This window comes from Eschrichtius robustus, chromosome 3 (genome assembly GCF_028021215.1).
Source record: "Eschrichtius robustus isolate mEscRob2 chromosome 3, mEscRob2.pri, whole genome shotgun sequence".
NCBI classification, from domain to species: Eukaryota; Metazoa; Chordata; class Mammalia; order Artiodactyla; family Eschrichtiidae; genus Eschrichtius; species Eschrichtius robustus.
The window spans coordinates 118,003,218-118,021,539 of NC_090826.1; the positions used below are offsets into that span (position 1 = coordinate 118,003,218).

The 18,322-nt window shown below is 49.1% G+C and overlaps 3 protein-coding genes across 6 annotated transcripts; 2 read left to right on the forward strand and 1 right to left on the reverse strand.

The window, feature by feature from the left end:
* Nucleotides 1-487: 487 nt before the first annotated feature.
* On the forward strand, nt 488-9,304 carry NDUFS2 (NADH:ubiquinone oxidoreductase core subunit S2). Of its 3 annotated transcripts, none has more exons than XM_068541140.1 (14): nt 488-611; nt 1,416-1,522; nt 3,908-4,098; nt 5,625-5,745; nt 5,927-6,039; nt 6,295-6,369; nt 6,538-6,615; nt 6,758-6,843; nt 7,047-7,166; nt 7,876-8,005; nt 8,285-8,380; nt 8,560-8,643; nt 8,787-8,869; nt 9,045-9,304. In XM_068541140.1, the coding sequence occupies exons 1-13, from the start codon at nt 520-522 to the stop codon at nt 8,862-8,864; spliced, it is 1,371 nt and encodes a 456-aa protein (XP_068397241.1). In that variant the 5' UTR covers nt 488-519; the 3' UTR covers nt 8,865-8,869; nt 9,045-9,304. The 3 variants fall into 3 exon arrangements, with proteins under 3 accessions (XP_068397241.1, XP_068397240.1, XP_068397242.1); XM_068541139.1 differs by having other exon boundaries at nt 8,787-8,844; XM_068541141.1 differs by lacking the exons at nt 488-611; nt 1,416-1,522 and adding an exon at nt 3,741-3,782 and having other exon boundaries at nt 3,871-4,098; nt 8,787-8,844.
* Nucleotides 9,305-10,227: 923 nt separating this feature from the next.
* Nucleotides 10,228-13,452, forward strand: FCER1G (Fc epsilon receptor Ig). 2 transcript variants are annotated; one of them, XM_068538328.1, is made up of 5 exons: nt 10,228-10,316; nt 12,194-12,285; nt 12,446-12,481; nt 12,923-12,943; nt 13,098-13,452. In XM_068538328.1, the coding sequence occupies exons 1-5, from the start codon at nt 10,268-10,270 to the stop codon at nt 13,158-13,160; spliced, it is 261 nt and encodes an 86-aa protein (XP_068394429.1). In that variant the 5' UTR covers nt 10,228-10,267; the 3' UTR covers nt 13,161-13,452. The 2 variants fall into 2 exon arrangements, with proteins under 2 accessions (XP_068394429.1, XP_068394430.1); XM_068538329.1 differs by lacking the exon at nt 12,446-12,481.
* Nucleotides 13,453-15,724: 2,272 nt separating this feature from the next.
* Nucleotides 15,725-17,064, reverse strand: APOA2 (apolipoprotein A2). The gene is made up of 4 exons (XM_068538330.1): nt 17,010-17,064; nt 16,779-16,854; nt 16,336-16,468; nt 15,725-15,959 (listed from the first exon to the last, which is right to left on the reverse strand). Exons 2-4 carry the CDS (start codon nt 16,828-16,830, stop codon nt 15,833-15,835), a joined length of 312 nt encoding a protein of 103 aa, XP_068394431.1. The 5' UTR covers nt 16,831-16,854; nt 17,010-17,064; the 3' UTR covers nt 15,725-15,832.
* Nucleotides 17,065-18,322: the final 1,258 nt, after the last annotated feature.

Sequence of the window (18,322 nt, forward strand, 5' to 3'; positions counted from 1 at the left end):
TTAGCTAGCTCTCCCGGCTCCGAATCTTTTGGATTCGGGGATAAAGAGGTAATTTTGGATTCTGGGGTAGCAAAGCCCGGGGCTACCCCAGAAGGGCAGGGCTCAGACACAACCAGAGAGCAGGGCTACAGCAGCGGTGCAGCTCAGGCGAGGAGTGGGGAAGGGCCCCCATGTGAGTGTCCGCCTGGCTCCGGGCGGCAGGGCACTTTCTAAGGCGCGCAGGCAGCTCGGCGATGATGCGCGAGGGGCGCCGCTGCCCGCAGCAGGAACTGCAAGTTTCTCCTGCTCAGCCTTAGAAGAGCCCACCAGGAGCGGTGGGAAGCAAAGGCCCCAGCCTCCGGTATTTAAGCGAAAGTGAAGCCCGGGTGCAGAACCCGGATGTTGTCAGGTTCGCGCTCGGCGACCCCGCCAGCTTCCAAGAGGGCGGCTGCGTGGTGCCAATAGGCGAGAAGCCCACAAGGAGGCGCGCAAGAGGCACTTCCGCCCGGTTCTCCTTCCCGCAGTCTGTGGCGGGGCAAGATGGCGACGCTCAGGGCTCTATGCGGCCTCCGGGGCGTCGGGGCCCTGGTGCGGCCCGGGGCTGGGGCCCGACTGCCGATTCAGCCCACCAGGTGAGACCAAGGGCAGCCCTCGATGCGCTGTCCCCAGGGCTAGGGTTTCTCGAGTCCGGGGACTCCACGGGCCCTGTGACCCCCTATGAAAGAATGACCCAGGCCCGTGACCACTCGCCCAGGCCTGCTCTATCGAGTTCCAGGATCCAGTGGTGCCTGCCTAGGCCGAGGGAGGAAAGAGGGTTTGAGCTCGATCTGCCGGAGGTGAAATCAGTTGGAGGGAGACTCTGCGCCTCAGTGTTAGTGATAATGTCACCCTCCCTTTATGTCCTGCTGCTTTTCCCAAACCCCTTCACGGGTGGGGCGCGACTGGTGAAAAGTCTCCTTAGACGCTGTGGAAGAAGAGGAGAGCAACCCCGATAGGCTTAAAGGAGGAACATAAACCAAGAATCCCCGGGTTGGCCCCAGTGCATTGTTCTGGCCATACTTGAGCAAAGCCAAGGAGCCAGCATGCCCCACCCCCCTTTCTTTTCATACTCTTGGGTTGACCTTGAATAAACACCTTTCTTGAGTTCATATTCACCAGGATGGGAATATGAATGTGACCAGAATTTAAAGGAGCTGGGATCCCCAGCTTTGCATGCGTACGGGTGATAGGTGAAGTGATTTCAGGAATGAGTTGTTAGTAAGGATGGAACCTCTAGAATTCCAGTTTGTTCTGCCAGAGCGACACAACTCTGTGTCAGTGACTTGGCATTGAAGAATCCAAGACACCCTTCCCTGGGCCCACCTGAAAGTGAATGGGAACAGAGGAACCAAGCACTGTTCAGGCCCTTTGTCTAGGATGTGTCATTACCTCCCCAGAGGTGCTCGGCAATGGCAGCCAGATGTGGAATGGGCAGAGCAGTTTGGGGGCGCTGTCATGTACCCCACCAAGGAAACAGCCCACTGGAAGCCTCCACCTTGGAATGGTGAGTGCCCAGTGCCACTGTCCCAACCCGCACCCCTCCATGCCCCAAGCTGATTTCTGAGTGCTCTTGAGCTTTCCGTGTGAGGCAAATTTTAGCCGCCAACTCTTTTTGCATCTTTAACCTTGCAACTCAACAAACGTGACAATAGTGATAATAGGAGGTATTTGTCAAGTAGAATATTCCAAGAGAAAAGAAAGAGAAGGTCCCAGCCAACGCTCGAAGATCCCTACCAAATTTATATCTTTAGCTTCAGCTTTTTCCAGAGGTTCAGTATATTTCCATCTCCCTCTCTTGACAAGGTGGTTTTTCCCACTGGCACCCAAATGAAACCATTCTGAATACGAAACATTTTTACCCCCATCAAAACTAGCTCTTCCTTGTGATTTTTAATTTTGATCAGTGACTCCCTCATTCTCCTAATCCCTCAGGATTGAAACTTTTTAGTCACCTTTGGCTCTTTTTTCTCTCTTGCCCTCCATGTCTATGTCCAATAACATGCAGATTATTTAGTAATGTTTCACATCTGGTCATTTCTCCCTTTGTTGTTTCGATTTATTTTGTATTAGATCTTGATTGTTTCGGAAGTTTCTTTGATGGGTTCTTGCCACTGATATAGTCTCCCTCCAGCTATCCTATACAGTGTCTGTGGCTTTATCTTCCCCAAACATCATTTTAGCATGTCATTCATTCTTTTGCTCGAAAACCTTTAAAGGAACTTCCAGTTGCCTTTCAAAAACTTAACAGTAACAATAGCTGAGTGCTTACCCTGTGCTGAGTGTTTTTGTATGCATTATTTCACTTAGTTGTTACAACAACCCTATGAGAGTGATACTAATATTATCCCAATTTTGAAGAAATAATGGTGTAGAGAGATTAAAAAGTGGTTGAGGACACAGGTGGATTTGTACGTGGGTCTGTCTGACTCCAAAGCCCATGGTGAAGAATTTTGGTTGCACAGGTGGACTCTGGTTTCAGATCTCAACTCTCCATTTACCAGTGAATAAAGTACCTACTTCATAGCATTATTGTAAGGATTAAATGAGATACAGGTAACATAAACCACATAATATAGTGACTGGCTCATGCTAAGTCCTCCCTAAGTGTTATTAATAATAGTGATAATTGGGGCTTCCCTGGTGGTGCAGTGGTTAAGAATCTGCCTGCCAATGCAGGGGAGACGGGTTCAAGCCCTGATCCGGGAGGATCCCACATGCCGTGGAGCAACTAAGCCCGTGCGCCACAACTACTGAGCCTGTGAGCCACAACTGCTGAAGCCCGTGCGCCTAGAGTCCGTGCTCCGCAACAAGAGAAACCACTGCAGTGAGAAGCCCACGCACCGCAACGAAGTGTAGTCCCTGCTCGCCACAACTAGAGAAAGCCCGTGTGTACCAGTGAAGACCCAATGCAGCCAAAAATAAATAAATTAAATAAATAAATTAAAAATAAATAAATAAATAATACTGATAATTGAACCACTACCCCCTACCCCCTACTGCCTGCCAACACTTAATCTTCTGTCTCTTGGCAGACGAGAGTTCCATAGATATTTACTTTCTTGTTTCTAAGATTTGACATGTGTTCATTCCATAGCATGGGATGCCTCTTCTCTCTACCTATCTGAATCATTCCCTGTGTTTAAGAACCAACTCATATCTTGCCTCCATGAGATCTTCACAGTGTTCTTTCCTTTCTTTAAATACTTAACGGCTAAGCAACTTACTTGGCAACTTGTAAATTTGACTTGTGTTACTAGTTTCTCACATATACTTATTTACCAAATTAAATTGTAAGCCTCTTGAGGGTAAAAACTGTCAATTAATAGTAGTAAGAATTAAGTATACATTTCCCAATTAGTTGGCCATTCAGCAGATACATCTGGAGAGCAGTGTATCTTCGTGGTTAAGAGTGTGGAGTCTGGAGCTGACCAGGCTGAGTTAAATCCTGACTCTGCCACTTACTAACTCTGACAATTCATTTAGTCTTTCTGGCCTCAATTTCTCCAATGAGATGAGGATAATGATAGTATCAACTACTTATATGGTTGTTGAAATAATTAAATTAATTAAAATAAGTAAAGTGCTTAGAGTAGTGCCTGGCACATAATAAGGACTGTATAAGTGTTATCTATCATTATTTTTTTTTTTTTAAAGGTATCCTGAGAGACACGGAAAGAGTGAGGCTCATGGTCCCTCTCACCAGAAAGTTTAGATCTCCCTTCCCTTTTTCCCATCTAATGGTCTTCTTCCTGGTTATGATAAAGGTTAGGAAATCAGCAGGGTATGGAATGGTGAGATGGAAAGTCTCCAGGGAGATGCTAACTCCTTGCTGTCTTTTGGGGGTTCTCAAAGGAATTACCATTTGGCTCAACTACTTCCCACTTCTCAGATGTGGACCCTCCAAAGGACACGTTGGTGTCGAACCTGACCCTGAACTTTGGGCCCCAGCACCCAGCAGCCCATGGAGTCCTGCGGCTAGTGATGGAATTGAGTGGGGAGATGGTGCGCAAGTGCGACCCTCACATCGGGCTGCTGCACCGAGGCACCGAGAAGCTCATTGAATACAAGACCTATCTGCAGGTGTGGGGGGTGAACGGGGACCTGTTGACAGGACCTGGGGATGCTTTATCCTGGGTCTTTGCCAGTTTGCTGCCCCAAAACCCCAGGGGAGGAGGGTGTTGAGAGGAGTAACCCGTTGAGGTTATTAGGACGGTTTTGGTTGGGAGGATGGAGGGGTGTGGCAGGGGATGCTTGACTTGGATCATGTGGACTTGCTTTATCAAACAGAAATACTTTGGACCTGGAGCTACACTCCTAGCTCTTCTCGGGCTGACTTTTGGCTGACCCCTTTATCCTTACTCTAGTGCCTCAGTTTCCCTGCTCTAATGTCATACTAGTACGTCAAAGCTGGTGTCCTTGGGGTCAGGGAAAGAGGAGAGAGACGTCAGCTCCCCAGGTTTAACAGCTGATTCTTGTATCTTCCAGCATTCTAAGTTTGTTTTCGAAATACTCAGTGAGTCAGAGTGACCGGGAGGGAGTTTGTAACAGAGTTTGCTGTTTTTAGGAGAACTCTGTGACCCAAATAATGAGGGTCAGATTTGAAGAAATTGGATCTGGGATAGGAATCTGAAGTTTTTTTCTCACTGTCATGAAGAAAGCTCTTGATAACAGAGGACGATGGGGTTAGGATTTAGAACCAGCTGACTAGAATGTGATTCCCCCAAAGAGTCCAGGCAATGATGGTTTCTGGTCCCAGAGTCCATGGAGTTAACCCCTGTAGCTTTATCCCACGTCACAGTGACATCAGGGCAAGAACTGGCTGTTCCAAGGCAAGGCGTCTTAGCTCCGCCTCCTTCCTGGAAGCTGAAGCTGGTTCAGCGTACAGCTGGGACTTAGCTTTCTTGGTATTCTGGGGAAGAACCATTTCTACCTGACTCTTCCTCCAGAAACAAATCCCATTCTTCTTGGTGTTCTTAATTTCCTCCTGAGATTACCTTTCTCCTGCAGTATCTCAGAGAGGCATTCTTCTTTGACAGAGGCGTCACTTGGCCCAGAAGACTTGGTTGGCAGTGGTGTGCTGGAGCTAACACATACTGGCTCACAAGAACAGACTGTTAAATTTTCAGGAATTTTGTGAGCCAGTTGTTAAACACAGCTGTTATTAAAAATCACATTATACTAGCTTGCGATTTAATACATTAAAAATCAAGGTAAGAAGTATCAAAATCCATGCCTTCATTATTTTACTACATTTTTCTACGCTGTGCTCTTTAGGTATTTACTTCCATTGTATCTGTATAGTGGAAATACTGTGTAATGGTGTGCTACTCGGCCCAGCGCTGTCTGTGGTCAGTTACATAATGTTGGTAGTTTAAAGTGGGACTTCGTAGGAGTATTTTCACCATGGAAATTGGCAAACACGACAAATTGGGGTCCCCCCACCTTCACCCCTTCAGTGTGTTTCATCCTGCCTTCCTGAGGCTCCTGAGGTTGGGAAGGTTTATGTAGCACTGACCTCTGATGCCCACTGAGAGCAGTGCTTCTAGCAGCCAGACTGAGGGTTCCTTGGCCTGTTAGATGTGATCCCGATTTCTCCCTCTTCCCAGGCCCTTCCATACTTTGACCGGCTAGACTATGTGTCCATGATGTGTAACGAACAGGCCTATTCACTGGCTGTGGAGAAGTTGCTCAACATCCAGCCTCCTCCTCGGGCACAGTGGATCCGAGGTACGCCACATCCCCTTCTTCCTGTGGCCCACTGAGAGTACAGCATAGTGCCTCTGCCCCCCAGCTTAGGAGCGCCGAACCGGAGCTTAGTATGCAGACCCCAGGCTCTGCCCAGAACTGCTCTGTCAGCCTGGATCCTTGGCTCCTATATCCTTCTCTTCTTGTCTTCACCTCTCTACAGTGCTGTTTGGAGAAATCACTCGGCTTTTGAACCACATCATGGCTGTGACCACACATGCCCTGGACATTGGGGCCATGACCCCTTTCTTCTGGATGTTTGAAGAAAGGGAGAAGGTATGAGAAGGAGGAAAGAATAGGACAAGGGAAGGAGGTGCCAGAGGTAGAGAAGGTATGAAGGAGACTAGAGTAAAAGGAGAGAGAACGTTTAGGGGGAGAAGGTATATTTAACCTGGGTTATATTCTTGAGGAGCTCTGTGTCATGAGGGGTTGGTTGGGCACCAGCAGGCTGGGGGCGGGGGAGTAGACCATCATGGTGTTTGACTTAGGGGCCCAGGACTTTGTCACTAATTCCCAGTGTGTCCTATCAAGATGTTTGAGTTCTACGAGCGAGTGTCTGGGGCTCGGATGCATGCTGCTTATGTCCGGCCAGGAGGTGTGCACCAGGTGAGCAGGCTCCCCTGCCTCTCTTAATGTCCAGTCCTTGCTTGTATCCTCTGTGGCCACTGGAGGGCAGCCCTGGCTGATGGAAGCGCTAACCCTGTATCCCTGAGGCAGAGCTGGCTTTCCTTAGTGGAGACTGCACTCACTATCGATTCTCCGTTTGTCTTCTAGGACCTACCCCTTGGGCTTATGGATGACATTTATGAGTTTTCTAAGAACTTCTCTCTTCGCATTGATGAGCTGGAGGAAGTAAGATAGGAGTCAGTGGGAAAAATCCCTCTTTTGCCCCAAGAGGATCTGTGGGATTTTAATCCCCAGTTGTAAAGAAATAACAGAGGTATTTGAAGAGTGTCATGAAGAGTGTTCACACACCAGCTCTCTTGCTCAACAGATGCTGACCAACAATAGGATCTGGCAAAATCGGACAGTCGACATTGGGGTTGTAACAGCAGAAGACGCCCTTAACTATGGTTTTAGGTGTGAGGAATAAGACTTCTCTCCTTAGGGGCGGGTGGGTTCCAGCTTAATCTCTTGGCTTCAGGTGTGGCGCCTTCCTTGCCATGCTGTCTTTGTATCCCATGCCCAGAGCATGCGGGAGGGAGAGGGGAGACTAAGGAAGAGAGCATGCTCTTTTCTTGGTTTGTGGAAAGTGACCCTTGGTCCCGTTATACTCTCTACAGCGGGGTAATGCTCCGGGGCTCGGGCATCCAGTGGGACCTGCGGAAGACCCAGCCCTATGATGTTTATGACCAGGTGGAGTTTGATGTTCCTATTGGCTCTCGAGGGGACTGCTATGATAGGTGAGGCCCAGATCCCTTCTTAGCGCATTGTCCAGCTAGTTTCCCCTATCTAACTTTTCTCTTGACTACTTTCTTCTTTCTCATACTTTCCAGAATCTATTGGAGCTCTTGTGTATGTTAAACTAGGTTGCTTTTCAAAGCACTTGCACCTATGGGACATTTTATTTTACCCTTACATTCTTCTTATGTCTTAGATGGAACTAGTTTTGGCTGCATCTTATAGCTGAGAAAGCTGAAGCAGAAAAGTTAGAGATTAGCCTGGGATATTATTCTGTTAGTAGTGCTTGAGACAAGAATCCTGCTGATCCAGTGCTCTTTCCACTAGATTCTAAGCTTCAAATTCCATTCCTCTTTACTGACGCCAAGAAAAATTTGCTACTGTTTTCTTTTTGAGTCACTTTGACTCTCACCTGTTCTATACTCCAAAAAATGTTTAAGAGGGTAATTAAAGAGGGAAACACTACAGGACATGGTCTGAGAAAACTAGGAGAGGATTTGGTCTGAGAAAACTAGGAGAGGGCCCAGTACTCTAATCAGAAGACTGTAGGTTTTATATGGGTGGCCAGGCCAAGCAGAGATGCTGTACTAGGAGAAAAGAATGAGGAAAGTTACCTAGCACTCTTCAGTTTGGCCAAGGGCATCTTCCCAGCCTCACATCTGATCCTCTGGCTGCTCTTCTCTTGCTCCGAGTCTGTCTCATCTACTTCAGGTACCTGTGTCGGGTGGAGGAGATGCGCCAGTCCCTTCGAATCATCTTACAGTGTCTGAACAAGATGCCTCCCGGGGAGATCAAGGTTGATGATGCCAAAGTGTCTCCACCAAAACGAGCAGAGATGAAGGTTAACTATAGGGGGAGGGAAAAGGGGGAAAGGGGGCAGCGGCTGGGGAGGAGTACCTTTGGATTAAATCCTACTTTTCAGTTTTCCTTTTTCAAATAATTCACTGTATAAGATTCTTAACCTCCCGTAGCCTCCTCTCTTTTTCTGTAACTTCTCTGCTCATTGACTTACATGTGGGATTTTAGACTCCCTGGGGGTAGAGATTATTTTCTGTGTGTGGGTACACCTGCCATACAGTTTGGATCTGGCTTGTTGATGCTCCGTTTTTCCTCTCTCCAGACTTCTATGGAGTCACTGATTCATCACTTTAAGTTGTATACTGAGGGCTACCAAGTTCCTCCAGGGGCCACATACACTGCCATCGAGGCTCCTAAGGTGAGGCAAGAAGGGGAAGGAAAGGACAGTATGTGGAGTGGGTGACTGGAGATGGATGTTCAGTTAAATGCTTGTTCATCAGTGAGAGAGAGGACGTGAGGGTGAATAGAGAGGTTTTTGTTGGCAGAGGAAAGGGTTCTTCCTGTTAATGGAGGCAGCCAACCTTCTTCCTTGGACAGGGAGAGTTTGGGGTGTACCTGGTGTCTGATGGCAGCAGCCGCCCTTATCGATGCAAGATCAAGGCTCCTGGTTTTGCCCACCTGGTAAGAACCAACCCCAAAGATTCTAACGCTAATACATGAATCCAGTAATTAATGACCTTGGTTGAGATTTTTATGAACTTTCACTCCTCCTCCTTCTACCCTGCTTATCTTGCCTAACACTATTGCTGTCTTAATCTCTGCAGGCTGGTTTGGACAAGATGTCTAAGGGACACATGTTGGCGGACGTCGTTGCCATCATAGGTACAAGGCCTGTTGTGTAGTAGAGGTATTCTAGGCAAGGGAGTTTGAGACTCTGATTGGGGACAGAAACTGAACACTTCCTGTTCAACATAGACGATGGGCATAGACTCAAATCCTCAAATCCTCAGTTTCCTGAGCACAGTAATGAGTTCTAGATTCTTGGTAACATCACTTTTTTTCTCCTCCCCCTGACCTCCTAGGTACCCAAGATATTGTGTTTGGAGAAGTAGATCGGTGAGCACGGGAACAGCATTGGACCTCCCTGCCTACCTGCTTCTTCTGCGGAGCCTGTCCATCGTTGGGAATGGGACTCTGTGTGTGTGTGTGTGTGTGTGTGTGTGTGTGTGTGTGTGTGTGTGTGTGTACACGTACATGAATGCTTAGCTGTCAGGCTTTCTGTGCATGTACTGGAAAAGGAGAAATTGTAATAAATTAGCCGCCTTCTGGCCCCAAGCCCAAACTTCTGGTATGTCTTTCTCAGTATCTTACTGTCTTTCACTTTTTTTTTTTTTTTTTTTAATTTATTTTTGGCTGTGTTGGGTCTTCGTTTCTGTGCGAGGGCTTTCTCTAGTTGCGGCAAGCAGGGGCCACTCTTCATCGTGGTGTGGGGGCCACTCTTCATCACGGTGCGCGGGCCTCTCACTATTGCGGCCTCTCTTGTTGCGGGGCACAGGCTCCGGACAGGCAGGCTCAGTAGTTGTGGCTCATGGGCCCAGTTGCTCTGCGGCATGACCAGGAGCTCCAGACCAGGGCTCGAACCCGTGTCCCCTGCATTGGCAGGCAGATTCTCAACCACTGCGCCACCAGGGAAGTCCCTGTCTTTCACTTTGATGGGAAACTTATGAGTGTTAACCCTCTACTTCTCTGTTAGACTCTGTCCTTAGCAGTTTTTCCTGTTCATCTCCGCCCCTTTTGTGACTCTTGTCCTTTCCACTTCTCCATTGCCCATTTCCTCTTTTTCCCTTACTTCCTCCCTGCCGAAACCTTGCTGCCCACACTAGTTGGTAAACTCCTCAAATCAAGACTGGGTACAAAGTTCCAGGTGGGAGAGAAAGGGGCTATCATGGGGTCTTAGTGAATTTTGAGGGGCAAGTTATCAGAGCTCTGTCTCTGAACAGGGCTAGAGTGAGATGGTGGGTTTAGATAGCCTTTCCCAAGCATGGGTGTTGCCTCTTTCCATGGTAGCAGGGGCTTGGTCACTGAAGGACGGAGGCATAGGAGACCAGATCTCGTAGCTCCCTTAGTTGGCCCTTCCGGGAGCCGCCCGGTCTCTAGTGCAGGAAGGGGAAGGGGCCAGAGCTCAGAGGAAGGCGTGGCAGGAAGGGGACAGCTCTGTGGTCAGGGAGCCGCTCGCAGAGCACAGCTGCACAGTGCCATCGGAGCGTCCGATCCCCAGCTCACGGCCCCTCAGCCCCTGCCCAAGATGTTTCCAGCAGTGGTCTTGCTCTTACTCCTTTTGGTTGAACAAGCAGGTAAGAGGCTTTGCTGAGGGACAGTGAGCTGGGCTCCAGGGTGGGAATCAAGGGCGTGTGTCTGAGGGCTGAGGCAGGGACAGGCAGAGGAAGGCTGGCACTGGGAGGATGGGCACAGAGACCCTGAGGCTGGTCCTGTCCAGTCTCTGTCAGGGCGCAGGAATTGTAGTTCCCTCCTTTCTTGTCCCCTTCTTACTTTTTCAGGACTGATACACACGTAAGTCTTCAGTTTGGCAGAGGAGGGGAGTGGATGTATGACATGAAAAGCTGGTCTGGGGAAAAATTCCGTTTCCCATGATCAGCATTTTCTGTGGGGTGCCTTTGGTCTTATCCATTGGGAGCTGATCTCTAGCTGGTTAAATAATATTTATAAAGCCCCCTTTAGGAAGGCAGGCGCCTGTCCTTGTGTTTAGGAGTGAGGCAGAGATAGTCAAATACGTGATTGCGGCTTCTGTGGGTCATCACTAAGGCACAGTTGATGTGAGGGTGGGCAGCGTACAATGCCCAGTTCCAGAGAGCTGAGCGTCAGCTGAGAAATGCAGGCAGAAATGGGAAGTCCTCTGCGTCTCTGTGGCTCCAGGCGTTCTCTAAACTCTCCTCGCTCTGTTTGGATTGTCTGTGTTTTGAAGAGGGATAGTTACAGCTGGGGTTCGGGGAGGAAGAGGTTAGTGAAACTTCAGGGAAAGTGGGGAAATTAAAAGAGATGGACCGGGATGGAGTTCCACCAGCCCAGCTGTGAAGATGGAGGGAAGGACTAAGTGAGCGGCCAGTCTGCTGCCATGGGATGAGGGAGCAGGGGCACTGAGGCATAAAAGAGAGGGCACAAACTTGGAAAGCAGAAAGCCTGAATTTGAATTCCAGCTCTGGCACTTAATGCTATGACCCTAAATGAATTACTTAAGCTTTTCTGAGCCTTGGTTTCGTCATCTACAAAATGGCGATGATGTTTCCCTCACGGGGTAGTTTTGAGATTTATGTAATAACCGTCTGTGAAAGAGCGTCACAGAATAAAACGTACTTCACCCGTATGTCACATGCCCATGAGCTCTTCTGATAGGGGTCAGAGCAGATAGAGGCTGGAGCTCAGACTTTATTTGATTTTTTTCCTTGCACGAAACTTCCTCTCTCAGTGGCCCAGAGTGAGTAACAGGGCAGAGTACCCAGGGCCGGAATCCATACAGCTTGTGGTCATTCCCTTGAGCCTGGGCTAACACACTCGCTCAGCCTTATGTGCAGAGCCATCGGTATCTATAAGGCCAAGGAAAGCAGGCACCTTGTTTTTACGTATTTAAGTGTCTTAGTTGCCGGGGGGTGGGGGGGGGCGGACAGAAAGCGATGTGGCTGAGGCTAGATGACCCATGATAGAGTGATTGCCTTCCCTCCTTTCCTCAGCTCACACTCTTCCTGTCCAGCCCTTAGCCACAGGTCACAGGACTTAGCAGAGACACCCCTGTGGTTTCTTTGCTGAAATTTGTCACTGCCTCCACTCACTTTACCCCCCTGGGCTGAGGTTTTGGTCTTGGCTCAGTGAACTCAAATGGGTCCCTTGAGGGCTATGGAGTGCTCAGTGGTATCTGAGGAACCCACAGTGCTAAAAAGAGAGGGTTGGGGGCTGAGGGGGAAGCTCTCATCTCTCAGAACCTATAAGTTCCATCACAGCAGAACTGTTCACACTTCCTGTCCTACCCCTACCCTAGGGTGAGGAAGAAGAGGGAGAGGTGAGAGAAATAGGAATCTAGAGAGGAAGATGAAGTTTATTCCCTGGGACGGTGCCCCTCCAAGCCCCGTCCTACCTCCCAGAGCCCTTTCTTTCTCTCCTCTGAGCACCAGATCTTTCCTGCTGCCCCTGACCCCATGGGTACCCTCTGTCCCCTCAGCGGGCCTGGGAGAGCCTCAGCTCTGCTATATCCTGGATGCAATCCTGTTTCTATATGGTATTATCCTCACCCTGCTCTACTGTCGACTCAAGGTAAGGCTGGGCAGAGTGGGGTGAGGGCTGGAAGGAGAAGTGGGAGGGTGGTGGCAGCATGGCTCCAAAGAGAGGGAATAAAAGGGGCTCCCCTACAGCGTTTGGAGGTGGGGTTGGGCCACTAACTTCACCTGTACTAATGGCCTTTCCGCTACTCCAGCTGCAGGTGCGAAAGGCAGCTACAGCCAGCCTTGAGGTATGGACCCTTCCTCAACTGGGTATCAACAATTTTTCAGTCTCTCAGCCCTTCTGGGGCCTTAGCCTTGGGATCTGAGATCTCTGGGGAGCATGGGACTCAGGTGCTGATCTGTATAAACTTCAGAGGTCCCCCTCCTACCTCATCCTACCCACCCTGCCACCTAGCCAAATCACAAGTAAAATATTCAACAGGTGACGAGGAAGAGTCAAGTGTAGAGTGACAAGGAGTACATGAGAGAGTTGTATGTTGTGTGTATATGTGTGTTGGTAGCCATATGGGAAAATGTGCATTCATGCCCCAGAGTATCCATGGGAGTGCCCTCTAGCCCAAGGGGGCCAGCCACCCCTGGCCACATACCTCCCTGGGTAGGGAAGAAGATGCTGAGGGGCCCTGGAGGAGATGTGGGTTTCTAATGCCTTGCCCCTTTTACCTCTGCAGAAATCAGATGGCATTTACACGGTGAGTGAACCTGCCTCCCAACCCCAGTCCCAAGAAGTCAGCAGAAGAGGGTGGGCTTTTGAGTGAACTTTGGAAGGGGTAGGGCCTCTGGGGGTGGGTAGGAGGCTCTATGATGGGCTCAAGCTCCTGACTATCCTCTGACTTCCACCTCCAGGGCCTGAGCACCCGGAACCAGGAGACTTATGAGACCCTGAAGCATGAGAAACCGCCACAATAACTTTAGAACAGATGCCCTTGGTCACTTCCTTCTTCCACTCTCCTCCCAGCCCTCGTAACTGGCATCACATATGCCTCCCCACCGTTAATGCCAGCTGACCCTATCCCTGTAATGACGCTATGCCCCCCATTAATAGACACCAGTGGTTCCTCCTCCCTGTCAAAGGCCTCGGATGCTCTTCACTAATGTTTATATTCTAGTCTCACCTCTTTATGCCACCCTTCTCCTCTTCCCCATCCCCAACTCCCACTAAACGATGGGAAGGGAAGGGACTAACATCAATAAAGCTACCACAGACTGGACTCTATTCATTCATTCATTTAACATACATTTACTCAGCCTCTACTAGCCTAGGCTGGATACTGAAGATATCACAAGGCAAATTTAGTTCCTGACCTTCCATAACTCATAGTCTAATAGACCAGAGCTGTTCTGCTTGATTGAGGGATGAATGCTGACTGTGACTGGGGGAAGGATGAGACCCTTGACCCCCAGGCTCTCTAGCAGGGTGCTGGAGCAGGGCGTAATGTGTTGGGAGTCTAGGCACATTCAGAGACATTTGAACCCAAGAAGTGACTTCCGCACCCAGCTTGGCCCTCTGTGTCTGACAACTGAAACAAGGCTGGGTTGCGGAGAAGCCTGGATGTCCAACCCCAAATAGTCACCAGTCCAGATCAGAGTGGGCTTCAGGGAGCAGTGTGAGCACAGCTCGCAATATACGTGCATATGGGCATTAGCATAGCTGAAAAGCCAAACATGCAGAAGGGATGGTGTGACAAAAGCTTGTGTGATGCTCCCAATGGAAGGTTTTATGGGAACAGTGTTTTCAGTGGATTCTGGGGCAAGAGGGACCTGAGGGAGCCAGGTCTGGGTTGGAGGAGGGTAAGGCAAAGGGGAACAAGTCAGGTCCAGATGGGAGGCCAGTTCCTCCAACCACATGGGTGAGTGGTGAAGAAATCCCTCTTCTCAGTGCCTGTCCTGTTTCTAGGCAGGATTCCCTGGTAGTATCTGAATCCCATCTGATGCTGTCAGTTCTACCTCTGATCCAGCAGCCCTGTCCAAATGGGTCCAGAGTCTCCAGGCTTACCCCTAGCAACCCCCTATGCTGGGCAATACTTTGTACTGCATGGTGACTTACACTTTTCAATGTGTTTTCCATCCTGTCGTACCATTTGATCCGCTCATTAACACTGTGAGGAAATTCAGGCTCTTTGAAGTTAATTAACCTGTCCAATGTCATCTTGCAAGTGACGGACAGATCTCTGTCCCTGCACGTTTCGCCACATGAGGAAAAAAAAATAGATACTGAGAAAGAAAGGGGAAGAAAGTAATCATGAGTGGTAAGGGTCTTAAAGCCCAGACTGAAGAGGTTGATCAGTATACAGAAGAGCAGGGGAGGGATAGATTGGGAGTTTGGGATTGACATGTACACACTGCTATAGTTAAAATAGATAACCAACAAGGACCTACTGTATAGCACAGGGAACTCTGTTCAATACTCTGTAATAACCTAAATGGACAAAGAATTTGAAATAGAACAGATACATATATATGTATAACTGAATCACTCTGCTGTACACCTGAAACACAACATTGTTAATCAACAAAACTCCAATATAAAATAAAAATTAAAAATATATATATATATATACAGAAGAAATTGGAGCTATCTCTGGTGTCTGGGGAAAAGGTGATTTCAGATGAGATAAGAGGAATGAGTTGGGGTAGAGAAGTAACTATTTTAAATATAAAGTGAAGTAAACTTTTATTGGAAAATGCCCATTTTCCCATTTTGGGATTGTGAGTCTCCTGCATCAGTCCAGCCTGACCTCCATTCCATTTTGATTTAATCCAGGTGTCACAGCTACCAAAATTTCTCAAGTCCCACATGTCCATCAAGTTGGAGACCTGTTAGGCCTTTAACTGGCTACCACGTCTACTAGCTCCAGGCTCTAAGATGGCTACCAGAACTTGGGCCAGTTCCATGAATAGCACCCAGATAACAGTGGGGGAGAGGCTTGGAATGGGTGTTCCCAGACAGGGGGTCTAGGTGAGAGGTTTCAAATGGAAGGATTAGAGCACCTTCAGGGAGAGGAGTCTTTTATTGCAGGATGGGGGGAAGCACAGTGTTCCCCTGGCTCAGAAGGGAAGGGAGGGGCCTTGGGTGACACCTTTGAGCTCATTTTTGGGAAGCTTTCTCCTCTTCATAGTATGATAGAGGAAATTCTGAAGGGTGCTCTCATTTCCCGTGACCTCCAGGAGTCTAGGGATTCAGCTCATGAACCTTTCATGCCTTTCAAGGTACCATGTCCACGGCAAAGTCTCTTTAGTTTCTCCTGCAGGGCCATTCCCAGGCCTGTAGAAAAATTCCTGGGGTTTGGAGAAGAGTCACAGGCACCCTTACCCTGTCATTTCCATCACTGGTCTCTTCAACCCTTTCTCCACCCCTTCACACCAAAACCCCTCTCCTGTTAGAAGCAGATTTCTCTTTGTTCTCCCTCCTACTCCTCCTCCACTACCCCTACTTTTCCCAGTCCCCAAAACATACCAGGCTCACAACTTGATTCCTTCAATATTTATTTATTGTAGAAAACAAGGAGTAGGTAGGAAGAGGAGCTCTAGGCCTGGCCAGTGGGTGTTCCAGGGGCCAGCTGGGGATGGAAGACAACAGTCTAGACAATGCACTTGGCAACAGGTTGTGTTTTGAGGTCCATAACACTGCTCAAGAAGTTAACCAGATCAGTTCCAGCCTTCTTGACCAGGGGCGTCAGCTGCTCCTGTGCCTTCTCAAAGTAGGCCCTGGATATGTGAGGGATTAGAAGTCAGGATGAGGGGACTGGTAGGGGCCTTCTTGGTGGTGGGAGGTGAGACCCAAGTCCCCAAACTCTAGTGCCTGGTCTATCCTGGCATGGCAAAGCTCCTAGGAGGAGAGGCAAGCCCTCCGCTGGGCAGAGGAACAGACCATAGAGATAGAAATTCAAAGCCCAGTGTCTGCTACCCCTATCTGTCCAAGAGGTCCATGGGATCTGTGGGGTGATGAAGGAATTTTCTCTACAATTTAAACCTCATCCTCCCTAACCCCCACCCCTTACCTCAGTCTTCTGTAGGACCTCCCAGCTTCCCCTCTTTCTCTCCATAGCCCCCTGGTCCATGAACCCCCTTTGTTGAGACTTACTTGGCCTGGATTTGAAGCTCTGAGCCCTTGGCCTTCTCCAGCAGGTCCTTGCCATAGTCGGTCACAATCTGGAAGTACTGAGAGACCAGGCTCTGCAGATTCAGCTCCTCTGCCTGTCTCCGAACCAAAGCCCCTGCACATACACAGAAACACACACATGCGTGCACACACACACACACACAGACACACACACACACATCCTCAGCTGAGTCCCCAACAATAAGTCCCACATCTCTGCCAGTATTCAGCCTCAGCTGTCAGCTCTCTCCCCGAACAGGTATCCAGCTCCAGGTCTTTGGATGCGCTTTCTGGGCTTTAGAGAGGGAATGATTTTTCTTTTAAGCCCTCTGGTTGCCAGACCTGGGCATAGGAGAACAGACAGATGGGCAGCTAGGACCCAAGCACATTTTCCTCCTTGGGACCCCTCTTCATACCGCACCCACCTTCAAGGCTACAGATGGTAAGGAGCAGCACGGCCATTGCAAGCAGCTTCATGGTGTTAATGGAAGGGAAAGTGACCTGCGAACAGGTGGGGGCAAGGAAGGTCACTGAAGAGAATGGGCTTCAGCCCCTCCCCAGAGACCCCTACCTACATGTCCACGCCAACCTGGTTCCCTCCTTTTCTACAGTTAAATCTTTGGATGCTGTCCACACCTCTTACTCCCTTACTTTACCTAGTCAGCGTTGCTGTCCTTGCCGTCTGTGCCTGGCCTGGCTAGGGAGGCAAGGGTTATATATCTGTATGCTTCCCCACCCCCCTGTCAGGTGACAAGTACTTTGGAGGAGTCCAGTGGGGCAGGGGCTATCCTGGAGTAAACAAGTTAGAGAAATGGGGGGAGGAGAGGACAGCACGTAGGGGACTCATGGTGATGGGGTAAGAGGCAGGGGGTGCAGGCCTTAATGGATGCCAAAGGGGTATACTTTAGGCCTATTCAAGATCCATTCCTTTGGGGCCTGGGCCCAGTAGTCCTTGGATTTGAATTCTTCAGGAAGCAGGATTCCTAGGGTTTTTTTCCCCTGGAAAGCTCTGACATATCAAGCCCTTAGCCCTTGGTATCTTTGTCCCATTATGGGTATATTTCATCTCCCAACCCTATCCCCTGTCACTGCAACTTGGCAGAGAGGCATTGGGGAACAGATGAAAGGTCATAAAATCAGAGACATGGGTGAGGGGAATGCAGGTTAGGACAATAAGTGTTAGGGCCAGAGGCCAGATGTGATTGACTCTGTACCTTTTTGAGTTAATGTGTAATGAATGAGATGGGAGAGAAAACACTAGAGCCCAGAATGACCTTCCTGAGTGCTGATCAGTGAGCACAGCCCACCCCCAATAAAACAAATTCAGAAAGCAGCCGCTGCCCTCCCCCTGAATTGGAGTGCTCTGGCAGGAAAAGAGGTGAATGAGAGGCTTCTACCAAGGATAAAGGTTGAAGGTCTCTGGGCATTTGATCACCTTACCAGTTCTAGGCAATGGTCAGCCAATATGAGTCAGCAGGAGCCACAGCATCCCTCTGACCAAGGCCCTGACCCTTGTCCCAGCCCAGACTGTGAGGGAAGGCAGAGGTGTATTCCCCAGGCCCAAGGTATTTGGGTGAAGTCAGCTAAATAGGTACCAGAAGTATTTGTATCTTTCATCCTTTTGCCCTCAAAGTATACGTAGAGCATTCCTGAGAGATGGGAGTGGTGATGTGAGAGCTAGTGGGGAGGCAACAAGAGCCTAAGAAATCTTATTCTATCTTCAACTATTCCCCTGTGGAGCACTTAGTTCTTGAAGGGCACTCCATCGACTTGTCTGTAGCTTTGGAGTGGAGCGCATTGAGGGCAGGAGTCCATATTCCTCGATTTTATTTGCCAACTCTGCCTAAGGAAGCAGGGAAGGAAGGATTAACTTCGGGGGTCAATTGTTTCAGGGAATAGTTCTGCTAGAATTAAGGCTGCAGCCCCTGCTCCTCTACCCCAAATTCTCACACCCATTCCCATTCTACCA